Raw genomic sequence first — 24,407 nt, 5'->3', positions numbered from 1 at the left:
CTCAGCTCGGCCAGTCTTCTCTTCCCCCCCCCCCCCTTCGGCTTCCTGCGTGTATTTACAGTCTATCGGCTCCCCCTCAGCCCCCCGACCACAGGTAGCCAGAGCCCGGCTTGCCCCGACCAGTCCCAGTGGGCAGCCAGGAGGCTAGGGTTGCCACCTTTTCCTCAAGTCAAACCCGAACACTTTAGCGGCACACAGCAATTTTTTTTTGTAGTATAAACTATACATATATTTTGCTATTAAATAACATTTCTAATCATATGAAGTTAATAACAAGAGTCCCCCTTTACACCAGAGTTCCCTTTCACTGTAAGGGAGGACTCTGCAGACTCTGATGTAAGTGAGAACTCTGGGGCCTCTAACATAAGGGATGCTCTGGGAACCCTGATTTAAGGGGGAACACTGAGAACTCTGATGTACGGAGAGGATTCTGATGTAAGGGGGAACACTGTGGCCTCTGGTATAAAGGGGAACTCTGATGTAAGGGGTGCTCTGAGAACCCTGATTTACCTTAATGTACTCAGAGGCAGGAGAGAGAAGGGGGAGACTTCAGTCACAGACAGAGATGGATGGTGAACTCACTCACCCCTTGGCAGTCAGCACCTCTCATCCAGATGTATCTGAGGCTGCTGGACTTCAAATATCCGGCCCCCACTTTCCTTTTCTAAGAAGTGTGAACAGACACAGAGGGGTAGGGCCGAGAGGAAGAGGTGCAGATCGAGCCCTCTCTCCTCTCCCGTCTGTGTGTGTGTTTGGGGGGGAGGGGGATTGTTAGTGCTGGCTTTGGGCAGCATGAAAGAGTGTGTAACAGATACTCTCAGCTTAGACAACTGCAGCCAGCAACCCTGCTGGGAAGCCATAGTCCAGTCTGAATAATGTGTCCGGGTTTCAGGCAGTCTCAAACCCGAACTGTCCGGGTGAATCCCGGTCAGGTGGCAACCGTACAGGAGGCGCGGCATTCAGGTCTCTTGTACCCCTTGGTTCCCAATGTGTGCAACACTGCTTGAGACACATTCCTCAGATTCACCTTTTCTGGTGCTCATTCTTGTAGAAACTACTGACCTGCGGACGGAGCAGTGATCAACCCACTTCATGCTGATTTAACAGAAATTGAATTTGGAGAAAGTAATTGTTTATGGAGAAGTCTCTTCAGCATTCAAGAGTTTTATTTATATTATTGTGCATGTGGACTTTTTGCATATATCTTTTAAGATCACGAGTTTATTATGAAGCATATATCTGAAATCTAGCGCACTATTATTTGTTTTTATTATTCACATGGATCCCCAATGAAATGGTCTATTCTCTATACTTACCTCCAATATAAGGGGCGTTTTTCCTCTCATTGAACATAGATGTGATTTGTTTTGTATATTCATTCTTTTCAAATCGATTCTAAATTCCAATTTCAGGAGATGGCTATATTCGTTCTATTTTATGCTATTCTATTCTAATCTATTCTTTTATTTTCTATTCTATTCTATTCTATTCTGTTTTATTCTGCTCCTATTCTATTCCTTTCTGTTTCATTCTATTTTTTTCTGGTCTGTCCTATTCTACTCCTTTCTGTTTTACTTTATTCTATTTACTTATTTTCTATTCTATTCATTTGTTTTCTATTCTGTTTTATTCTATTCTGTTTTTTCTATTCTATTCTATTTTATAATCATCTTATTTTATTTTTATACTTGACTGTATTTATTGCAATATGTTTCCATTTCAAACTCAAATTCATTTTTTATTCAAATAATTTGTTTAGTTATAATTAATTTTGAATTCACTGACATTCATTGCTATTGTGATTCGGATACATCCGAATCTCTGAATATAGAAAATTTTTGTTATTTTCAAATCAATTCCAAATTCACATTTCGGAAGATGGCTATATTTGTTCTATTTTATTTTATTCTATACAAATCTATTTTATTTTTTCTATTCTAGTCTACTCTGTTCTATTCTATTCTACTTTATTCTTTAATTTTAAATCTCTAAATCTATTAGTTTATTTTCTATTCTATTCCTTTGTATTGTATTCTGTTTTATTCTATGTGTTTATTTTCTGTTCTGTTCTATTCTATTCTATTCTTTTACAGTATATTATATTCTTTTTTTTCTATTCTAAAAAAAACTGCCTAAGTACTGTATTTTATTGCAATATGTTTCCATTTCGAATTCAAATACATTTTCGAATTCGGATAATTAGTTTAGTTATAATTCATTTCGGATTCGGAAATTTGGATACATTAGAATAATTAAAATTTTGTCAGAAATTTCGATCCATAACAAAACGAATCGCACAAGTCTACTATCTACAGTGTGCTGTAATATCTAACAAATAATGTTCCTCAAAGGCCAAGTTCTTACAGGTCACCCCCATAGTGTTGCAAATTAGGAACGAGCAATGGTGCCATTGCTCATTGGAAACAAAAGTCCACATTATGGTTTAGCAATGAGAACTTTATTTTATTGCTGTCATACAAGGCATACAGTTGGCTATGTAAGGTAAGAAGGAAGGACAACTGGAACCACACCATTGTTCCTGTCCTTATTGTGGAAATATTCCTAAATTCCTAGTGATCAAGTTAAATAAAATGTCATCAGCACACCAAGGATTCCTCAAAAGGGTCCAAAGCTTTTTTTCCGTGGTCACATGATAAACATACAGCAACGTTTCGGAGCCACGCAGGGCCCCTTCGGCAGGCAAGTGACCTTTCCCAAATTCCTGTTTTGTTGACACAGCAGGAGGAGATACCTAAGGATTTCTGTAAATTAGAGACAGCAGTGGTTGTGTGTGGGGATTCCATCCTCCACCACAAGTCAGGAATCCCAGATCAGATGACCAACAAAACATGGTGGTGATGGGGGGTCGAGTGCAACACAGTATTACACTACGACATGTAAATCTCCCATCTGGGAGGAATGACCCTTTTAAACTGCCCTCACCCTAATTATGATTGGTCTCCAGACAAAGCGGCTGAGCCTATAAAACACAATCATAACTCTTTAGCAGTCCCTGCTGGTGTGATGGTGCTTTTTCTGGTGGACGGTTAATGCCCCTTTTTGCGTAAAACATCTGCAACAATCCGGACAGGAATACGGCCTCTCGCCGGTGTGAACTCTCATATGACTATCACGGATCATTTTAGTGGAGAAGCATTTATGGCACTCTGAACAGGAAAAGTGCTTCTCGCCGGTGTGGACTCTGTAGTGTCTTTTGAGTTGGGACGTTCGTGCGAAAGACCTTCCGCACTCAGAACAAGGGAAGGGCTTTTCCCCGGTGTGCGTTCTCTGGTGATGAACGAGTTCTTGTTTTGTCATGAAGGACTTCTCGCACTCGGAACATGAGAAGGGCTTCTGCTCATAGTGGACTTTCTGGTGGGCAGTGAGTTGCGATCTGAGCCTGAAAGACGCCTCGCACTTGAAACATGTGTAGGGCTTTTCACCGGCGTGAAGTTTCTTGTGTGCAACAAGGCCACAGTATGTTATGTACAGTTTTTCGCAATCTGGGCAAGAATAGATCTTCTTGCCAGTGTGGCTCATCTGATGTATGTGGAGTGACCTTTTCATTTTAAAACCTTTCCCACATTCTGGACATAGAAGTTGAAACTCGACTTTTTGATTCCCTATGTTATGGACAGACTCTGATGGAAGTATCTCATTACCTCTCTTTGTACATGTATCCAAATGAATACAGGATTCCTCTGGATTAGAAGGATCTGGTGATCCATCTGCACTGTGACAACTTGACTGGACATTTGGAATAATGGTTTGTGATTTATCATTTGATTCCTCGGAATTAAAAGGATCTGTTGATCTCTCCACTTGATCAAATCTGTGATGTATGTATTGGGTACCAAGGCTAACTTCTGAAGAATATTGTGCCATGCCATTATCCTCTTTGTTACAATCCTGTGATAAAAAAAAATGTCTCTCTGGGGTACTCCAGCCTCCACCTGTTGGAAAGATATTTCTATCAGCACGTTCATAGAAGTTGAATAAGGTGTACAATACAACCAAAACAGCTATGACACCCTGGATAAAGGTGGCACCTACAATGATGACATTGTTATGTTGAGGAACAGAACTGATCCTCTGCCCCCTGATTTGTTGGGAACCTGACATAGCATTGAGGAATGGAGATAGATCTTTCATATGGTGTACAGTATCTCCACATCATTTGTTGGGAACATGATGCTATATTAAGGAATGGAGATGGACCTTTCATATGGTGTACATTATCTTATCCTCATTAGTTGGGAACATGACGTTACATTGAGGAATGGAGATAGAACTTTCATATGATGTACAGTATCTCCACCTCATTTTTTAGCAACATGACGTTATATTGAGGAATAGAGATGGACCTTTCATATGGTGTACAGTATCTCCTCATTTGTTTTGAACATGATGTTATATTAAGGAATGGAGATGGACCTTTCATATGGTGTACATTATCTTCTCATTAGTTGGGAACATGACGTTACATTGAGGAATAGAGATGGACCTTTCATATGGTGTACAGTATCTCCTCATTTGTTTTGAACATGATGTTATATTGAGGAATGGAGATGGACCATTCATATGGTGTACAGTATCTCTACCTCATTTGTTGGGAACATGACATTATATTGAGGAATGGAGATGGACCATTCATATGGTGTACAGTATCTCTACTTCATTTGTTGGGAAAATGACATTATATTGAGGAATGGAGATGGACCTTTAATATGGTGTACAGTATCTCCACCTCATTTGTTGGGAACATGACGTTATATTGAAGAATGGAGATGGACCTTTCATATGGTGTACAGTGTCAACACTTCATTAGTTCAGAACATGATGTTATAATGGAGAATTGAAGTGGAGCTCCAGTCCTCCCACCAAAAAATTTTAAGTCAGCAACTACAAATACAGTAGCTGCTGACTTTTAATATTAGGACCCTTACCCGTCTAGGGATCCCGCAATGTCGGCACCCCAGCCGATTTTTCGGCTCTCAGGTAATGCCGCCGCCATTCCTTGTAAGGGAAACCGACAGTGAAGCTTTACGGCTTCACAGGCGGCTCCCCTACTGCGCATACGCGAACCACGCTAAGCTTTGTGAATGGCACGGAAAGGATGAGGGGGGCTGAACTTCCAGGGGACCTTGCAGCTGCAAGGTCACCGGAAGTGGGGACAGTCCCTGACGAAAACGGTAACACCCCCCCCCCCCCCCCCTTGAAAGGTGCCAAATGTGGCAGCAGAGGGAAAGGAAGCAAACAAGTGGACCTCTCATGTAGTGTACATTATTTTCTATTTATTGGGGACACTGTGGATTGTGGTGAATACAAAGATTGTACTCTTCAGGTGAGGCCTATCAAGTTGATCTATCATATGATGTACAGTATCTCTACCTCATTGGTTAGGTACATAAGCTGGCGGTGTAGTTAAATGGATGCTGTTCTTATAAACAACAATGGGGATTTTTCCATTTTATAGATTGGCATATAACTTCAAGAACTGTCCATAGTTGCCAAAATTAAAATTAATTAGGAAATTAATATTTCCAAGTCGACTTTGTAAATAGTTTAAAATAAAATTGGCATCCTTCCTTTGCTGGTCTACCTTGTCTGTGTCAGTGTGCATATCTTAAACGTAATAAAATATGTAAAATAAAATCAAAATGTGAAGTGCTGCATTTTGTATATATAATATTTACCTGTACTGATATCTAGAGAAGATTCCTTCTTAGTAATTTCCAGCTTCATTTCCGTTTCCTTCATAGACAGTTGATCATCCCTCATATACAACTCTTCTTCTGCTTTAACCTCAATTTTCATATCAATCATTTTTTCCCCCTTTAATCACAAAATTTTGAACTGAGACTACCTAGAATATTATAATCTTACTGTCAAAGTTGAGATCGACTTCCTCATTCCTGTCTACCTTATAATAGTGAGGGATGGTGTGGTCTTCCTGTGTGGAATCCCGGGAATACAGAGGATGGGGACATCTCTCTGGTGGGTTCCTATTACTGGATCCATCTGTAGGAAACACACACACTGACTGAATACATTGTTTCTATGTGTTTATCAGACGATGGGGGATCTAGATGAACCGTCCATACTGCTGTCTCCTTTACAATAAAGTCTCCTCTTACCGGGTGATGTGAGGTGCAGCTGGTTCTCCATCATGATGTCCTTGTAGAGATCCTTGTGCTCTTCTACATACTCCTCCTCTTCTTTAAAAGTAATATTAAAGTTGCTCCAGCCTCCACTCTGAATGTCAATGTACAAAAAAAAAAAAGAGCAATATGTAAGTAGAAAACTAGAGCACCACTGAAAAGAAGAGGTCAGCCAGTATAGGCTGAACACCAAAACAAGACCAGAAGGTACCAGACCAAAATCTGTCTGTAAATATATTTTGTGTTTAGTGTTTGTACCTCACCTGTTTCCCTCTCTAATTTGATTTTCAACTCCTTATATGGCCAGTCACCCCTCACATCTTCTTCCTCTTCTTCATTTGTATATTCTACTTTAATATCATTGACGTTGAGACCTTCTGGTGCAGGATAAGAAGTATGGAGAACCTGACACACACAATGATACAGTCACTATCCAGACAAATCCCATGTCTGTTACTGGATAATGTCCCAGAATTTCCGGCACCGCTCACCTCTCCCATCAGGAGGTCAGTGATCTTCTTGGTAACTTCTAGGATCTTCCTTCCATTATTTCTTTCTGGAAATAGTAAGGAACATAGAGGAGCCATAGTGGATTCCTGTCCATCTCCTGTCTTTTTTGCAACTATGTTATCCTGTGAAGAGAGAGTAGAAATGGTATATACTTTTCCCAACCAGATAACGAAATAACCCTAATTTATGCCATTATGGTCCCTCCTTGCGCTAATCCTGTATGGAACCTTGTTGGGGGCCCGCCTTATATTGTGGTGAACTTCTCAGGCATGGGTGAAGTCCTAACCTTACTCTAAAATGTGCGATAAAGGATGAGGCATGGAAGTCATATGGGTCAGCTAATTGATAGCGATATGAAAGACAGGAGATCAGAGGGGTTGTGCAAGGCTGGAGCACAGAGGAATTTTGTGCATTGAGAAGGTGCCGAGCCTTAGGAGGAGACCCCTTCAAGGCAGAGTATAGCAGAGCTACAATATACCAGTAATATAAAACAGGGGCAGACTCCCACCCATCAGAAAAACTATGTACCAAATAAGTCCGAGTTGTGCTCTGAGAAGCCTCCTTACCTCCCGGTCAGCAGGTAGATGATCTCCAGGGTGAGCTGTAATATCCTCTCTGTCAGGTTGGTGCAGTTTGCCTCCATAGCTCGCACTCTATTGCACTCACACCTGCAGCACATCCCCCTACACTCAGCATCATGGTTAAGAAGGCAGGATCTTCAGTGATTGGTTCTTATTGGACATTTGTTTTGGTCTTCATACATGGGCTACAATATAATGGCCACTACCAGACACAAAGGGAGTTTTATTACCTACAGAAAGACAGAGAGGAGTGTATCCATCCATCACTTACAGGAAGAGAGAGTGGAACTCAGCTTGTCTCCAGGAAATTTTTTACACATGTTTGTCACATCACGGATTAAAATACACCCTATTACCAAAAGTATTGGGACACCTGCCTTTACATGCACATGAACTTTAATGGCATCCCAGTCTTGGTCTGTAGGGTTCAATATTGAGTTGGTCCACCCTTTGCAACTGTAACAGCTTCAACTCTTCTGGGAAGGATGTCCACAAGGTTTAGGAGTGTGTCTATGGGAATGTTTGACCATTCTTCCAGAAGCGCATTTGTGAGGTCAGGCACTGATGAGAAGGCCTGGCTCGCAGTCTCCGCTCGCATTCATCCCAAAGGTGTTCTATCAGGTTGAGGTCAGGACTTTGTGCAGGCCAGTCAAGTTCCTCCACCCCAAACTTGCTCATCCATGTCTTTATGGACCTTGCTATGTGCACTGGTCCAAATCATTTGGTGGAGGGGAGATTATGGTGTGAGGTTGTTTTTCAGGGGTTGGGCTTGGCCCCTTATTTTCAGTGAAGGGAACTCTTAAGGCATTAGCATACCAAGACATTTTAGACAATTTCATGCTCCCAACTTTGTGGGAACAGTTTGGGGATGGCCCCTTCCTGTTCCAACAGGACTGCGCACCAGTGCACAAAGCAAGGTCCATAAAGACATGGATGAGCGAGTTTGGGGTGGAGGAACTTGACTGGCCTGCACAGAGTCATAACCTCAACCCAATAGAACACCTTTGAGATGAATTAGAGTGGAGACTGTGAGCCAGGCCTTCTCGTCCAACATCAGTGTTTGACCTCACAAATGCGCTTCTGGAAGAATGGTCAAACATTCCCATAGACACACTCCTAAAACTTGTCGACAGCCTTCCCAGAAGAGTTGAAGCTGTTATAGCTGCAAAGGGTGGGCCAACTCAATATTGAACCCTACGGACTAAGACTGGGATTGCATTAAAGTTGATGTGTGTGTAAAGGCAGGCGTCCCAATAATTTTGGTAATATAGTGTATATGTGACTGGTACCTTTTAACATATTTGTAGCCTCCATCTATCCACCCAAACTATATATCCATCTAATCCATCCCATTTATCCATCCATCTAATCCATTTATCCAAACTATACATCCACATAATCCATCCATTTATCCAAACTATACATCCATCTAATCTATCCATCCATCCATCTAATTCATCCATCTAAACTATGCATCCATCTAATCCATCCAAACTATACATCCATCTAATCCATCCATCCATCTAATTCATCCATCCAAACTATACATCCATCTATTCCATCCATCTCATTCATCCATTCAAACTATACATCCATTTAATTCATCCATCCCAATTATCGTAACTATACATCCATCTAATCCATCCATCAAAATGATATATCCATCCAATCCATACATCCATCAACTCCACCCATACCATTCATCCAATCCATCCATCGCATTCCCTCCAATCCATCTGACGATCCTTCCATCGATTCAGTCCGTAATCCATCCATCCATCTATTGGTGTAAGTGGAAGGAATAGTGCCCCATCATTGGTATCAGTGGGAGAAATAGTCCCATCATTGGGGTCAGTGGGAGGAATAGTCCCATCATTGGTGTCAGTGGGAGGAATAGTCCCATCATTGGTGTCAGTGGGAGGAATAGTCCCATCATTGGTGTCAGTTGGAGGAATAGTCCCATCATTGGTGTCAGTGGGAGGAATAGTCCCATCATTGGTGTCAGTGGAGGAATAGTCCCATCACTGGTGTCAGTGGGAGGAATAGTCCCATCATTGGTGTCAGTGGGAGGAATAGTCCCATCATTGGTGTCAGTGGGAGGAACGATGCCTCATTGTTGTTGACAGTGGAAGGAATAGTGCCCCAGGGGCCACATAAAGCCAAGCAAAGGGCCACATCTGACCCTCAGGCTGCAGTTTTGAGACCCCGATTTAATCTATCCATCCATTCCTTCTATTCCTTTCACTTACACCAATGAATGGATTCATGGACTGAATGGATGGAAGGATCATCAGATGGATTGGAGAGAATGCGATGGATGAATTGGAGGAATGGGATGGATGGATGAAAGAAGGTGTCTTCAAGGTATTGACTTGGCCTCCAAATTTTCCAGATCTCAATCCCATCGAGCTGTGGAATGTGCTTTAAAAACAAGTCCGATCCATGGAGGCCCCACCTCACAACTTACAGTACATAAAGGATCTGCTACTGACGGCTTGGTGCCAGATACTACAGCATACCTTCAAAGGTCTAGTGGAGTCCACGCCTCAACAGGTCAGGGCTTTTTTGGCAACAAAATGGTAACCTTCTTGATATTAGGTGGATGGTCATGTTATAGTGGGTGGTCATAATTTTATGGCTGATCAGTGTAAGTGCATTTATTACATTTTTACAAAAGATGGACTATGCCTTTAATTACAATTGAAAAACACACAAAATAACTATCTGCATATGTGTACACTAACCATCACTGGTGCAACCAATGTTTTTCAAAATCGCATTATTAGTAAAACAGAGATCATCCAAGTCAAGGAGCTTCAAGTATTGTAGTATAAATTCACATGTATCTGAAGGGTCCAACTTCTGGTGAGTCGGTATCCTGCAGTAATATTCACCATGAAGGCAAAAAAAAAATTCCGAGCAGCACCTTTTGGAACTCAGCACAATCTTACATTGATGGTGAGTGGAGAAGGGCTCACATAGATTGTTGATTGGGGCAGGGAGACCTTCTTATATTGGTGGTCAGTGAAGAAGGCCTTCTTAGATTGGTAATCAGGGAGAGAAAGACCTTCTTACATTGTGGGTCAGAGAATAGGGGTCCCTTTAGATTGGTGGTCAGGAGAAGAAGATTTAAGGTCTAGTTAATACCTAGTCCATATACATTATTTTCTATCTCAAGCCCTGATGAAGTGAGTGCTTTTGGACCCCTGAAATGCATTGTATACTCTCAATTGTCTCCCTCAAACTTACTGGAATAAAGTCATATCTGGACCTTTTAGCAGTGTCAAATGTGGCACCTCAATTCACATTTTTGCTACACTACCCTCTTACTTTAGTGGTCAGGTGAAGAAGGCCCCTTTTACATTGGTAGTCGGTAGAGAACGGCCCTAAGATTGGTGGTCAAGGTTGGAAGGGAACTCTTATGCTGCCAAACCAGCTGGTGATGAGACTTGTGATGACGATCACACTGAAAGATATAGAATTGAAGGTCTAGTAAACATCAAGCCAATATACTTTGCTTTCTTTCTCAAGCCCTGTTGAAAAGAGTGTTTTTGGACTCCAGAAATGTGTTGGCTCATCTTTAGATTGTCCCTCTGACTTATACTGGAATAAAGTTGTATCTGGACCTTTTAGCACTGGTGTGGTGCTTCAGTTCAAATTTTTGCTACATTTCTACATTGGCCTTTTACTTTGGCGGTCGGTGGAACAAGGTCCCCCTATGTTGAAGGTCAGGGAAAGAAAAACCTTCTTACATTGGTGGTCAGGAGAAGAAGGGCCCTCTTACACTTCCAATCCAGCTACTGATGACACCTGTGCAGATTATCACACTGAAAGCAATACAATTAAATGTCTAGTTATCATTTAGTCCATACAGTATACCTTTATATTGTTTTCCATCTTAAGCCCTGTTTAAGGGGGTGTTTTTGGACCCCAGAAATGTGCTGGCTCCTCTTTTGATTGTCCTTCTGATCTATATTGGAATAAAGTTGTATCTTGACCTTTTAGCCCTTAGATTGGTGGTCAGGGGGAAGCAACCTCTTATATTGGTGGTCAATAGAGCAGGCCCCCCTCGGATTGGTGGTCAGGAGAGGAAGTAGCCTCTTACATTGGTGGTAAATGGAGAAGCCCCCCTTAAATTGGTGGTCAGGGGAAGAAGCAACCTCTTACATTAGTAGTCAGTGGAGAAGGCCTCCCTTTACATTTGTGGTAAAGATAAGAAGGACCCCCTTACACTTTCAAACCAGCTGCTGCTAACATCTGTGCAGATAATCACACTGGAAACAATACCATTAAGTGTCTAGTTAACATCTAGTCCATAAACATTGTTTTTTATCTCAAGCCCTGATGAAGGGGGTGTTTTTGGACCACTGAAATGTTTTGGCTACTCTTTTGATTTTCCTTCTGACCCTTACGGGAATGAAGTCATACCTGGACCTTTTAGCAATGGTGTGGTGCTTTTTTTTCTATATTAGCCTTTTACTTTAGTGATCAGTGGAGAAGGGCAACTGTAGATTGGTGGTCAGGGGAAGAAGCATCCTCCTATATTGGTTGTCAATGGAGAAGGCCCCCCTTAGATTGGTGGTCAGGGGAAGAAGCAACCTCTTACATTGACGATCAGTGAAGGCCCCCCTTTAGATTTGTGGTCAGGAGAAGAAGGGTCCTCTTACACTGCCACACTAGCTTCTGCTGATACCTGTGCAGATAATCACACTGGATACCATTAAATGTCTAGTTAACATCTAGTCCATATACATGGTTTTCTATCTTAAGCACCTGAAGAAGGGTGTGTTTTGGACCACTGAAATGTGTTGGCTAATCTTTTGCTTGTCCCTCTGCCTCCTAAAGGAATAAAGTTGTATGTGGACCTTTTAGCAAAGGTTTGGCTAATCTTATGCTTGTCCCTTTGCCTCCTACAGGAATAAAGCTGTATGTGGACCTTTTAGCAAAGGTTTGGCATTTCAGTTCAAAGTAGTCAGAGGAAGAAGGACCTTCTTACATTGGTGGTCAATGGAGAAGGGTCCCCTTGTATTGGTAGTCAGGGGAAGAAGGACCTTCTTACAATGGTGGTCAGTGAGAAGATTGCCTCCGAGAGGCAGAATTTTAAAATTTTTCAGGAACCTCTAGTAGCTTCTGGAGGAACCCTAGGGTTTCCACAGAACCTTGGTTGAGAAAGGCTGATCTACAGCATCTATGTAGTATCTCACAAAAGTGAGTACACCCCCTTACAATTTTGTAAATATTTTATTATATCTTTTCATGTGACAACACTGAAGAAATTACACTTTGCTACAATGTAAAGTAGTGAGTGTACAGCTTGTATAACAGTGTAAATTTGCTGTCTCCTCAAAATAACTCAACACATAGCCATTAATGTCTAAACCGTTGGCAACAAAAGTGAGTATACCCTTAAGTGAAAATATCCAAATTGGACCCAAAGTGTCAATATTTTGTGTTGCCACCATTATTTTCCAGCACTGCCTTAACCCTCTTGGGCATGGAGTTCACCAGAGCTTCACAGGTTGCCATTGGAGTCCTCTTCCACTCCTCCATGACAATATCACAGAGCTGGTGGATGTTAGAGACCTTGCGCTCCTCCACCTTCCATTTGAGGATGCCCCACAGATGCTCAATAGGGTTTAGGTCTGTAGATATGCTTGGCCACTCCATCACCTTTACCCTCAGCTTCTTTAGCAAGGCAGTGGTCATCTTGGAGGTGTGTTTGGGGTTGTTATGTTGGAATACTACCCTGCAGCCCAGTCTCAGATGGGAGGGAATCGTGCTCTGCTTCAGTATGTCACAGTACATGTTGGCATTCATGGTTTCCTCAATGAACTGTAGCTCCCCAGTGCCGGCAGCACTCATGCAGCCCCAGACCATGACACTCCCACAAACATGCTTGACTGTAGGCAAGACACACTTGACTTTGTACTCCTCACCTGGTTGCCGCCACACACGCTTGACACCATCTGAACCAAATAAGTTTATTTTGGTCTCAGACCACAGGACATGGTTCCAGTAATCCATGTCCTTAGTCTGCTCGTCTTCAAACTGTTTGCAGGCTTCCTTGTGTATCATCTTTAGAAGAGGCTTCCTTCTGGGATGACAGCCATGTAGACCAATTTGATGCAGTGTGCGGCATATGGTCTGAGCACTGACAGGCTGACCCCCCACCCCTTCAACCTCTGCAATACGTCTATTTCCCAAAGACAACCTCTGGATATTACGCTGAGCATGTGCATTCAACTTCTTTGGTCGACCATGGCAAGGCCTGTTCTGAGTGGAACCTGTCCTTTTATACCACTGTATGGTCTTGGCCACTGTTCTGCAGCTCAGTTTCAGGGTCTTGGCAATCCTCTTATAGCCTAGGCAATCTTTATGTAGAGCAACAATTCTTTTTTTCAGATCCTCAGAGAGTTCTTTGCCATGAGGTGCCATGTTGAACTTCCAGAGACCAGTATGAGAGAGTGACAGCGATAACACCAAATGTAACACATCTGCTCCCCATTCACACCTGAGACCTTGTAACACTAACGAGTCACATGACACCAGGGAGGGTAAATGGCTAATAGGGCCCAATTTGGACATTTTCACTTAGGGGTGTACTCACTTTTGTTGCCAGCGGTTTAGACATTATTGGCTGTGTGTTGAGTTATTTTGAGGGGACGGCAAATTTACACTGTTATACAAGCTGTACACTCACTACTTCAGTGTTGTCACATGAAAAGGTATAATAAAATATTTACAAAAATGTGAGGGGTGTACTCACTTTTGTGAGATACTGTATATATTTAGTACCTAACACATAATCTTCTCCAAAGGCACCAAAATGTCACCCTGCTAGTGTTGCCGATTAACAACTGTTGCATAGGAAACAAGAGTCCACAATATGGTTTAGCAATGAGAACTTTATTTTATTGCTGTCATTCAATGCTGAGACCCCACCACTGTTCCTGTCCTTGTTGGAGAGACCCCCACTCAATTCTTATTTTGATGAGACAGTAGAAAAAGATACATAAGAATTAATGAACATGAGGGAAACAATAGAAGCATGCAGTGGTTGTATGTGGGTACTAATTCATCGGTTGATAGTCAGGGATCCTAGATAATTAGATTACCAACAAAAGACGGTGGTGGTAGTAGTGATGGTGGGGAGACTAGTCCACCACAGCTCTACACTACAACAAGAAAAATGTGAAATAAATGATAAACCAGAGAAGACCTTTTTGTAAAAAGTGAAAACAAAAACAAATCACACCAAAGCACCTAAAAGTAGAATCTACCAGCTGTGTGGACTGACCCTTTTGAACTGCATCATCAGTTCAGCCTATCAAACATCACCAGAATCTGATGTTGGGGTGATGACTTTTCTGGTGGGAAGTTAGTGCTCCTTTGAGTTTAAAACATTTGCCACATTCTGAACAGGAATGCGGTCTGTCACTGGTGTGACTTCTCATGTGCCTATCGCAGTTCCCTTTATCGGAGAAGCACTTTCCGCACTCAGAACAGACAAAGGGCTTCTCTCCAGTGTGGACTCTGTGATGTCTATTGAGTTGCGATTTATCGGTAAAAGACTTTCCACACTCAGAACACGAGAAGGGCTTCTCCCTGGTGTGTGATCTCTGGTGAAGAATAAGTTCTTGGTTGGTCACAAAGGACTTTCTGCACTCAGAGCAGGAGTAGGGTTTCTGCTCATAGTGGACTTTCTGATGGGCAGTGAGTTGTGATCTAAGGCCAAAAGACGCTTCACACTTCAAACAGTTGTAGGGCTTTTCACCAGCGTGAAGTTTCTTGTGTTCCATCAGGCCATGATGCGTCATGTACTTTTTTTTGCAATCTGGGCAAGAATAGATCTCCTTGCCGGCATGCACCAACTGATGAATTTGGAGATCTCTTTTTGTTTTAAAACCTTTCCCACACTCTAAACATGGAAACAGAATCTCGACTTTGTAATTTATTCTGTTGTGGACAGACTTTGATAAAAGCATCTCATTGTTTCTCTTTGTAACTGTATCCACAATATTTGAAGAAGATTCCCCAGGATTAGAAGGATCTAGTGGTCCACTTGCACTGTGACAGCTTGGTGGGATATTTGGAATAAACGTTTTGGATTCTTCACAACTAAAGGAATCTGTTGATCTCTCCAAATGGTCAAATTTGTGATGTATATATTGGGTAAATAGTCTTACCCCTGGAGAATATGGAGCTATGCCATTATTTTCATTACAATCTCGAGACAAGGAAAGATGTCTTCCTGAGATATTCCAGTCATCACCACCGCCTGTTGGAAAGATGTTTTAAATAAATGACAACAGCATGTTCATTTTCATGTTCTGCAAGCAGAAGTCATGTACGTCATGTCATGTATGATGGTTTGCATGTTAACTCTTCCCAAGAGATCTGGCACAAAATTAGGTAAATCAATTATACCAACACAAGGATAGAAATCAGATAAGGTATGGTAAAAGAATATGGCCTTTCATATGGTGTACAGTATCTCCTCATTTGTTGGGAACATGACATTATATTGAGGAATGGAGATGGAACTCGCATATGGTATAAAGTATCTCCTCCTCATTTGTTTGGAACATGACATTATATTGAGGAATGGAGATGGACCTTTCATATGGTGTACAGTATCTCCTCCTCATTTGTTGGGAACATGACATTATATTGAGGAATGGAGATGGACCTTTCATATGGTGTACAGCCACTGCTCATGTTTGTTGTGAACACGATGTTATACAGAGGAACACAGAGATGGACCTTTCATTTAGTGTAAATTATCACCTCTCCATTTTTGAGATTTGAGAATATTTAGAAAAATACACAGATTATACTCTTCGGATGAGGACTAGAGATTGATCTATCATATGGTGTACAGTATTTTCACCTAATTTGTCGGGAAAATTAGGTGGTGTAGATACATTGATGATGTTCTTATGGACAACAATAGAAACATTTCCATCCTACAGAATGAGGATGTTATATAGATTGAAGTACTGTCCTTACTTGACAAACTTTAAGCTAATTATGAACTTCGGTCAACTTAGTAAAAAGTTTGAAAATAAAATTGTCAGCTATATAAATCCTGTAAAATAATCTCTACTTGGTGGTCCACCATTTATAACCGAGTCTCCTCTTACTGAATGGTATGACAGTCTGATTTGTCACATTCAGTCAGTTTGCATACCTTATACTTGATACAAATGTGAAGTAAAATAAAAATGTGAAGTGCTGCATTTTATGCATATAATACTTACCTGTGCTGATATCTCGAGATGATTCCTCCCTGGCAATTGTCCCCATCATTTCAGCTTCTTTCATAGACAGCTGGTTTCCTCTGTTATACATCTCGTCTTCCTCTTTAACCTCAATTTTCATATCAATGACTTCTACCCCCTTAGATCACACAAATTATTATCAGCACTATTATCCTAAGACTACATAGAAGAATATAATCTAACACAGTTTAGCATCAATATTGATATTGACGCTCTCAGTGATCTACCTGATGATGGTGAGGGATGGTGTGACCTTCCTGTGTGGAATCCCAGGAATACAGAGGACGAGGACATCTCTCTGGTGGGTTCCCATTACTGGATCCATCTGTAGGAAACACACACACTGACTGAATACATTGTTTCTATGTGTTTATCAGATGATGGGGGATCTAGGTGGACCCTCCGTACTGCTCTCTCCTTTACAATAAAGTCTCCTCTTACCCGGTGATGTGAGGGGCGGCTGATTCTCCATCATGACATCCTTGTAGAGATCCTTGTGTCCTTCTAAATACTTCTCCATCACGCTACTCTCCTCCTCTTGTTTTATCTCTTTTGTAATATTAATATTAAAATTGCTCCAGCTTCTACTCTGAATGCAAATGTAACACAAACTAGTAAAAATGCAGCTAATGTGCAGATCATAATCTAACTACCACTGATTGTTAATGCTCTACCTGATGATGGTGAGGGATGGTGTGATCTTCCGGTGTTGAATCTTGGGAATACAGAGGACGGGGACATCTCTCTGGTGGGTTCCCATTACTGGATCCATCTGTAGGAAACACACATACTGACTGAATACATGGTTTTTATGTATTATTTGGGTGATGGAAAACCCTCCATACTGATTCCCCCCCCCTCTCTTTATATTAGTCTCCCCTTACCCGGTGATGTGAGGGGCGGCTGGTTCTTTATCATGACATCCTTGTAAAGATCCTTATGTCCTTCTAAATACTCCTTCATCACACCATCTTCTTTTAACTCTTTTTTAATAGTAATATTAAAATTGGTCCAGCTTCCAATCTAAATGTTAAAGTAACACAAAATAGAAAAATGCAGCTAATGTACAGATCATAATGAAGTGATCAGTGATTATTGATCTTGTACCTGATCATGGTGAGGGGTGCTATGATCTTCCTGTGTGGAATCCCAGGAATGCAGAGGACGGGGACATCTCTCTCGTGGGTTCCCATAACCGGATCCATCTGTAGGAAACAAACACACTGACTGAATACATTGCTTCTATGTGTTTATCAGATGATGGGGGATCTAGGTGGACCCTCCGTACTGCTCTCTCCTTTACAATAAAGTCTCCTCTTACCTAGTGAGGTGCGGTATCTAGGTGGTGCTGATTTGGTGGTGGACAATCTAAGGCCCTCCAAAATAAGCAGTTGGCACAATGTTGGTTACTAACACTAGTGCTCAGTTCTTGTGAGCAATCTAGGAGTAGAAAAACAGAGCAATGCAGAAAAGAAGGGATGACCCAATATAGGGCCAATACCAGAACAAGATCGGGAGGCAACAGACCAAAAACTGTCTCTTTTTGGTGATTATACCTCACCTGTTTCCTTCTCTAATTGGATTCCTTCCATGTTACATGGCCAATCACCCCTCACATCTTCCTCCTCTTCTTCAATTGTATATTCCACTTTGATAGAGTTGACGTTGGAACCTTCCAGTGTGGGATGAGAAGGATGGAAAACCTGAAACACACAATGATACAGTCACCATCCAGACACATCCCTTTGGATAACGTCCCAGAATTCCCAGCATCGCTCACCTCTCCCATTAGGAGGTCAGTGATCTTCTTGGTGACTTCTAGGATCTTCTTTTCATTGTTTCTCTCTGGAGACAGTAAGGAACATAAAGGAACTGTAGTGGATTCCGGTCCATCTCCCAATGTCTTTTTTGCAACTATGTTATCCTGTAGAGAGAGAGAGAGTATAAGTTATATATACTTTTCCCAACCAGATAACTAAACAACCCAACTTTCTACCATTATGGTCCCTCCTTGTGCTAATCTTGTAACAAGCTATTTGGGGGTCCTCCTTATAGTGTGATGGTGTGCAGCAATTAAAAAAAGGACTTCTGTGGGTGAAGTCTTGATTTAAACTGGGCACAGTGCGATCATGGAAGTCAAACTGGCCAGCCAATTGGTAATGACCTACAAGACATAAGAGCCGGTATATTGTGCAAGGCTGGATAAGGTATATCGTCAACACACCGACAAGATTTTTTCGAAGCGAGAAGCTCTTCTTTATTGCATGATCACATAGACAATGTTTCGGGAGTGTGCAGGGACCCTTCATCAAGTATGTGATTCCATCATGCATGATGAAGGGTCCCCTGCACGGTCCCGAAAACGCTGTTTATGCGACCTAATACTTGTTATACACCATTGGTCTCCAAACTGCGGCCCGGGGGCAGATGCAGCACTTTGCTTGTCTTTATCTGGCCCTTGGAGCACTTTTCCTTCCACTGATACAAGACACTATTCCTTCCACTAACACCAACAATGGCGCATCATTTCTGCTACTGACACAAAAGATGGGGTTCAATTCCTCCCACTGACACCAACTATGGGGCACGTTTCCTCCCCCTGACCCCAGGACAATTTCTACTCCCACTGGCCACAGTCCGGTCCCCTTAAAGCCTGAAGGACAATAGACTGGCCCTTTGTTTAGAAATGGGAGTCGCTGCAGTACTGTCTTTACGGTGGATTCCAGTATGATGTTTGAAAAGGATAAGCTTGGGCTCGGTCTGGACCTGTGGGGGGCACTATTCTTCCCACTGACACCAAGGATGGGGCACTATTCCTCCCACTGATGCCAAGGATGGGGCACTATTCCTCTCACTGACGCCAAGGATGGGACACTATTTCTCCCACTGATACCAACGATGGTGCACTATTCCCCCCACTGACACCAAGGACTGGGCACATTTCCTCCCACTGACACCAAGGATGGGGCACATTTTCCCCCACTGACACCAACGATGGGGCATATTTTACCCCACTGACACCAACGGTGGGGCACATTTCCCCCCACTGACACCAATTATGGGGCACTTTTGCTCCAACTGATGGCAGGAAAATTTCTACTCCCAGTAGGCATAGTCCGCCCCCCCCCCCCCCAAAGTCTGAAGGGCAGTAAACTGGTCGTTTGTTTAGAAAGTTTGGAGACCCCTGTTAGTACTGCAGTGACTCCTGAATGGTCACAGTGGATGTCTTTACCGTATGGTTGATTCCAGTATGGTGTGTGAAAAGGATAATGATGTCACAACCATCCCCACCCTTTTATTATGTACAGCTGCGGGGTGGAGAATCTCCCACCAGTGAGGATGCAATCATGTGATAGCTTCCCCCAGTTTCAGACGAACTGGGTTCGGACTAAGTTTGCATCCAGCCATCAGTAGATCTCATTTAGATGTGCGATTGGGGGTGGGGTGCAGTAAAAATGCACGGTTATTTTTAGTGCCCCCAACTGTCCCCCCTTTAGCTGCAATAGGCAGTGGATGAGGGTGTCTACATGCCTCGGTCGTGATCCATTAAGGGAACAGGAAAGCACCACAAACGCATGCAGTTGTGACGCGTCTATCGGCAAAAATGGATCGCTCTTTAGAGGACTGGAAGATTTAGATGCACGTCTAAATCTACACAAATTCTGTAAAAACGTTTAACCAGTTGTATCTCTTATGTAATTTCTTAACATTAAAAAATAAAAAATAAATAAATACCTGCAATAAATGAAAAAAAAAAAAAAAAGAATATAATAATAATAATAATTTTATATATATATATATATATATATATATATATATATATATATATATATATATATATATATATATATATATATATATATATATATATATAATATAAAGAAGTATCAATAATAACTAAATACCTGTAATAAATACATACACATTATAAATAAATAAATGAATAAATATCTGTAATAAATACCCACAATAAAAAAAATCCTGAAATGAATAAATAGTAAGCAAATAAATACCGGAAATAAATAAATACCCGTATTAAAAAAAAATATATCTATAATAAATTAAAATCCGTAATAACTAAATACCTGTAATAAATAAATACCCATTATAGATAAATACCTGCAATAAATAAGCACCCACAATTAAAAAATCCTTCAATGAATAAATTAATAGTAAATAAATACCCATTATAAATAAATACCTGTAATAAAAAATAAAATATCTGTAATACATAAATACCCATAATAAATAAATGCCTGTAATAAATAAATACCCATGATAAAAAATAAATAAATGTAATAAAATAAATACCCATAATAAATAAATGCCCATAATAAATAAATATCTGTTATAAAAGCCTGCAATACATAAATATCTGTAATTAATCCCCATAATAAACAAATAAATTACCGTTAATAAATAAATAATTAGTAATTTTTACGCGTCATCAGATATATACCCCAAAATAAAGGGCGACAAAGTCTGACGCATACTTGTGATTTTAATGTAGCATTTCGGAACGGTAATCCTCTAAGCGAACATCTGCGATTTAATTTAGGAAAGCTCCTCTCCCCTTTTGACACCCAAAATCACTGTAGATTTAAAAAATAGGCACGTATCGGCAATAAAAAAAAAAGAAATAAACATGTTTGTGGTGCTCCCAGAATCCTCCTCACCTCTCCGGTCAGCAGGTAGATGATCTCCAGGGTGAGCCGTAATATCCTCTCCGTCAGGTCGGTGCAGTTTGCCTCCATTGCTCGCACTCTGTTCAACTCATTTCCAATAATGTGCCCATCCCCCAAATGGTTCCATTGCTCTCACTCTGTTCAACTCACTCCCAGTATATATAGTGCCCATCCCCCAACGCACAGCATCATGGGTAAAAGCTGTCTTGTTACAGCCCAGCAGACTTGGAGGCACTGTTCATTAAATAATGCTAAAAACTGAGATTAGCTATCCAAGTGCACCAAAGAATTCATCATGTTGTCTGAGAGCAGTGCACATTTTCTAATGTTTTTGATCTTTTTTTTTTTTTTAATTTAAAAAAAAAAAATTCTTAGCTCTTGTGTCTGCACTTCTGGGCTACAATAAAATGGCTGACACCATTGAATATATATATATATATATATATATATATATATATATATATATATATATATATATATATATATATATATATATATATATATATATATATATTTATTTATTAAAATGAATCATTTATTTATTTTTTTAGTTGTTACAGAGATCCAAGTGATCATAGAAATAATCAACATGGTCCGTATTAGCAGAAGTAGGTATACAACAATATGCAGAACATGGACACATATGTGTGAGCATATTATTTATTACAAGTGGCCACCACCTTCGGACAAAAGAGGTTTATCAGCTACTTTGCCCCAGAGCAAAGAGATGGCAGAACAATAGTTTATAGTAAGATAATAAATCTCAATCATGCAGGCGATAGAAATAAGGGGCTTTCAAACATGCACCTCATGAAGTCATCAATATATACATAAAATCAAAGCATTTTTATTACAATTCATATTAAACCCCCCTAAAAATGTTGGATCATAGAGTTGTATATATGAGAAAACTCCAAACCATCCCATCACGATATTAGTCACGAATAGTCTACGCGTTTCATGGCTATTCCACTTCCTCAGGAGTCAGGACTAAGGATGTGTTCTCATATACAGTTGTGCTCATAAGTTTACATACCCTGGCAGAATTTATGATTTCTTGGCCATTTTTCAGAGAATATGAATGATAACACAAAAACTATTCTTTCACGCATGGTTAGTGTTTGGCTGAAGCCATTTATTATCAGTTAACTGTGTTTACTATTTTTAAATCATAATGACAACAGAAACTACCCAAATTATCCTGATCAAAAGTTTACATACCCCAGTTCTTAATACCGTGTATTGCCCCCTTTAACATCAATGACAGCTTGAAGTCTTTTGTGGTATTTGTGGATGAGACTCTTTATCTTCTCAGATGGTAAAGCTGCCCATTCCTCTTTGCAAAAAGCCTCCAGTTCCTGTAAATTCTTGGGCTGTCTTGCATGAACTGCACATTTGAGATCTTCCCAGAGTGGCTCGATGATATTGAGGTCAGGAGACTGAGATGGCCACGCCAGAACCTTCACTTTATTCTGCTGTAGCCAATGACAGGTCGACTTGGCCTTGTGTTTTGGATCATTGTCATGTTGGAATGTCCATGTATGTCCCATGCGCAGCTTTCTGGCTGATGAATGCAAATGTTCCTCCAGTATTTTTTCATAACATACTGCATGCATCTTGCCATCAACTTTGACCAAATTTCCTGTGCCTTTGTAGCTCACACATCCCCAAAACATCAGAGATCCACCTCCGTGTTTCACAATAGGAATGGTGTACCTTTCACCATAGGCCTAGTTGACCTCTCTCCAAATGTAGCGTTTATGGTTGTGGCCACAAAGCTCAATATTGGTCTCATCACTCAAAATGAATTTGTGCCAGAAGGTTTGAGGCTTGTCAAATGCAGTTTGGCGTATTGTAAGTGGGATACTTTGTGGCATTTGCGTAGTAATGGCTTTCTTCTGGCGACTCGACCATGCAGCCCATCTTTCTTCGAGCGCCTCCTTATTGTGCATCTTGAAACAGCCACACCACATGTTTTCAGAGAGTCCTGTATTTCACCTAAAGTTATTTGTGGGTTTTTCTTTGCATCCCGAACAATTTTCGTGGCAGTCGTGGCTGAAATTTTAGTTGATCTACCTGACCCCTCATTTTCCATTTCTTGATTAGAGTTTGAACACTGCTGATTGGCATTCTCAATTCCTTAGATATCTTTTTATATCCCTTTCCTGTTTTATACAGTTCAACTACCTTTTCCGCAGATCCTTTGACAATTCTTTTGCTTTCCCCATGACTCAGAATCCAGAAACGTCAGTGCAGCACTGGGTGGGAGATGCAAGGGTCTGTCAGGAGTCCAGAAACTCATTGACCTTTTATATACACACACACACACTAATTTCAAGCAAACAGATCACAGGTGAGGATGGTTACCTTTAATAGCCATTCAAACCCCTTTGTGTCAATTTGTGTGCATGTTATCAGGCCAAAATCACCAGGGTATGTAAACTTTTGATCAGGGTCATTTGGGTAGTTTCTGTTGTCATTATGATTTAAAAAGAGTAAACAGAGTTGGTTGATAATAAACGGCTTCAGCCAAACACTAACCATGAGTGAAAGAAAAGTTATTGTGTTATCATTCATATTCTCTGAAAAATGGCCAAGAAATCATAAATTCTGCCAGGGTATGTAAACTTATGAACACAACTGTAGATTTTCATAGTAGTATCAGTCCATCTATAAAGATGAGTGTATATGACAGAATAAATCTCAGCCTCAAGGTACATAGTCTGGTGTTACCTCTGTATAATATGTTCCCAGGAGGGGGTAATAGAGATAAGGACCTCTAGGTACGGGGACAGTGATATGGCAAGAGCAGATCCGCAGCTGACCTAATAAGAGAGAGTCAGGGAGAAAGTGAGAAGTATGTTAGCAGAGTGAAGAAGATGGGGGAGAATGGGGGGAAAGAGGGTCTGAACAATCTGTGGGGAAGGGAAAATCCCTTTTGGGTGGCCATCACCTAGTAGAGCCATCTGAAGGATCTTCAAGCAATTAGCGTGGGGAATTCTTCTGAGAGCATAGAATCCAGCCAACAGGACTGTGTTTTCTGGCACTGTTCTGCCTATTGGTTCCATTCTGCTATAAGTTCTTGTTTAAAATCTACAGTATCTATAATACGAGGTTTCTGCAAAAAGTTATATATAAAAAATGCAGAAACTTTTTGAAGACTTCTCTTATTATGTAACATACTCTCTT

At 40.9% G+C, this 24,407-nt stretch overlaps 2 protein-coding genes across 4 annotated transcripts; both read right to left on the bottom strand.

Moving 5' to 3' along the window:
• Positions 1-2,472: 2,472 nt before the first annotated feature.
• LOC141106617 (uncharacterized) lies at positions 2,473-7,388 on the bottom strand. Of its 2 annotated transcripts, none has more exons than XM_073597536.1 (7): positions 7,238-7,388; positions 6,653-6,793; positions 6,425-6,566; positions 6,138-6,255; positions 5,924-6,021; positions 5,697-5,835; positions 2,473-3,953 (listed from the first exon to the last, which is right to left on the bottom strand). In XM_073597536.1, the coding sequence occupies exons 4-7, from the start codon at positions 6,169-6,171 to the stop codon at positions 3,004-3,006; spliced, it is 1,221 nt and encodes a 406-aa protein (XP_073453637.1). In that variant the 5' UTR covers positions 6,172-6,255; positions 6,425-6,566; positions 6,653-6,793; positions 7,238-7,388; the 3' UTR covers positions 2,473-3,003. The 2 variants fall into 2 exon arrangements, with proteins under 2 accessions (XP_073453637.1, XP_073453639.1); XM_073597538.1 differs by having other exon boundaries at positions 6,653-6,717.
• A 6,751-nt stretch (positions 7,389-14,139) lies between these two features.
• LOC141106584 (uncharacterized) lies at positions 14,140-21,528 on the bottom strand. 2 transcript variants are annotated; one of them, XM_073597477.1, is made up of 10 exons: positions 21,210-21,523; positions 18,314-18,457; positions 18,095-18,236; positions 17,641-17,738; positions 17,418-17,556; positions 17,208-17,305; positions 16,975-17,122; positions 16,761-16,858; positions 16,513-16,651; positions 14,140-15,530 (listed from the first exon to the last, which is right to left on the bottom strand). In XM_073597477.1, exons 1-10 carry the CDS (start codon positions 21,285-21,287, stop codon positions 14,587-14,589), a joined length of 2,028 nt encoding a protein of 675 aa, XP_073453578.1. In that variant the 5' UTR covers positions 21,288-21,523; the 3' UTR covers positions 14,140-14,586. The 2 variants fall into 2 exon arrangements, with proteins under 2 accessions (XP_073453578.1, XP_073453579.1); XM_073597478.1 differs by lacking the exons at positions 16,975-17,122; positions 17,208-17,305 and having other exon boundaries at positions 21,210-21,528.
• Between the last annotated feature and the right edge of the window lie 2,879 nt (positions 21,529-24,407).

Source organism: Aquarana catesbeiana, linkage group LG08, assembly GCF_042186555.1.
Source record: "Aquarana catesbeiana isolate 2022-GZ linkage group LG08, ASM4218655v1, whole genome shotgun sequence".
Classification (NCBI taxonomy): Eukaryota; Metazoa; Chordata; class Amphibia; order Anura; family Ranidae; genus Aquarana; species Aquarana catesbeiana.
Note: the sequence above shows the minus strand (reverse complement) of the source record. Positions and strands in the feature narration are given on the sequence as shown.

Coding starts and splice junctions, on each gene's coding strand:
- LOC141106584 (XM_073597477.1), bottom strand. CDS start 21,287: ATGGAGGCAAACTGCACCGACCTGACGGAGAGGATATTACGGCTCACC. Junction 17,739..18,094: donor CCAATTAGAGAAGGAAACAG/GTGAGGTATAAT, acceptor TGTTTCCTACAG/ATGGATCCGGTTATGGGAAC. Junction 17,123..17,207: donor CCATCCCTCACCATCATCAG/GTAGAGCATTAA, acceptor ATTTGCATTCAG/AGTAGAAGCTGGAGCAATTT.
- LOC141106617 (XM_073597536.1), bottom strand. CDS start 6,171: ATGATGGAGAACCAGCTGCACCTCACATCACCCG. Junction 6,022..6,137: donor GCTGCACCTCACATCACCCG/GTAAGAGGAGAC, acceptor TGTTTCCTACAG/ATGGATCCAGTAATAGGAAC. Junction 3,954..5,696: donor TTCTCTAGATATCAGTACAG/GTAAATATTATA, acceptor TCTTTCCAACAG/GTGGAGGCTGGAGTACCCCA.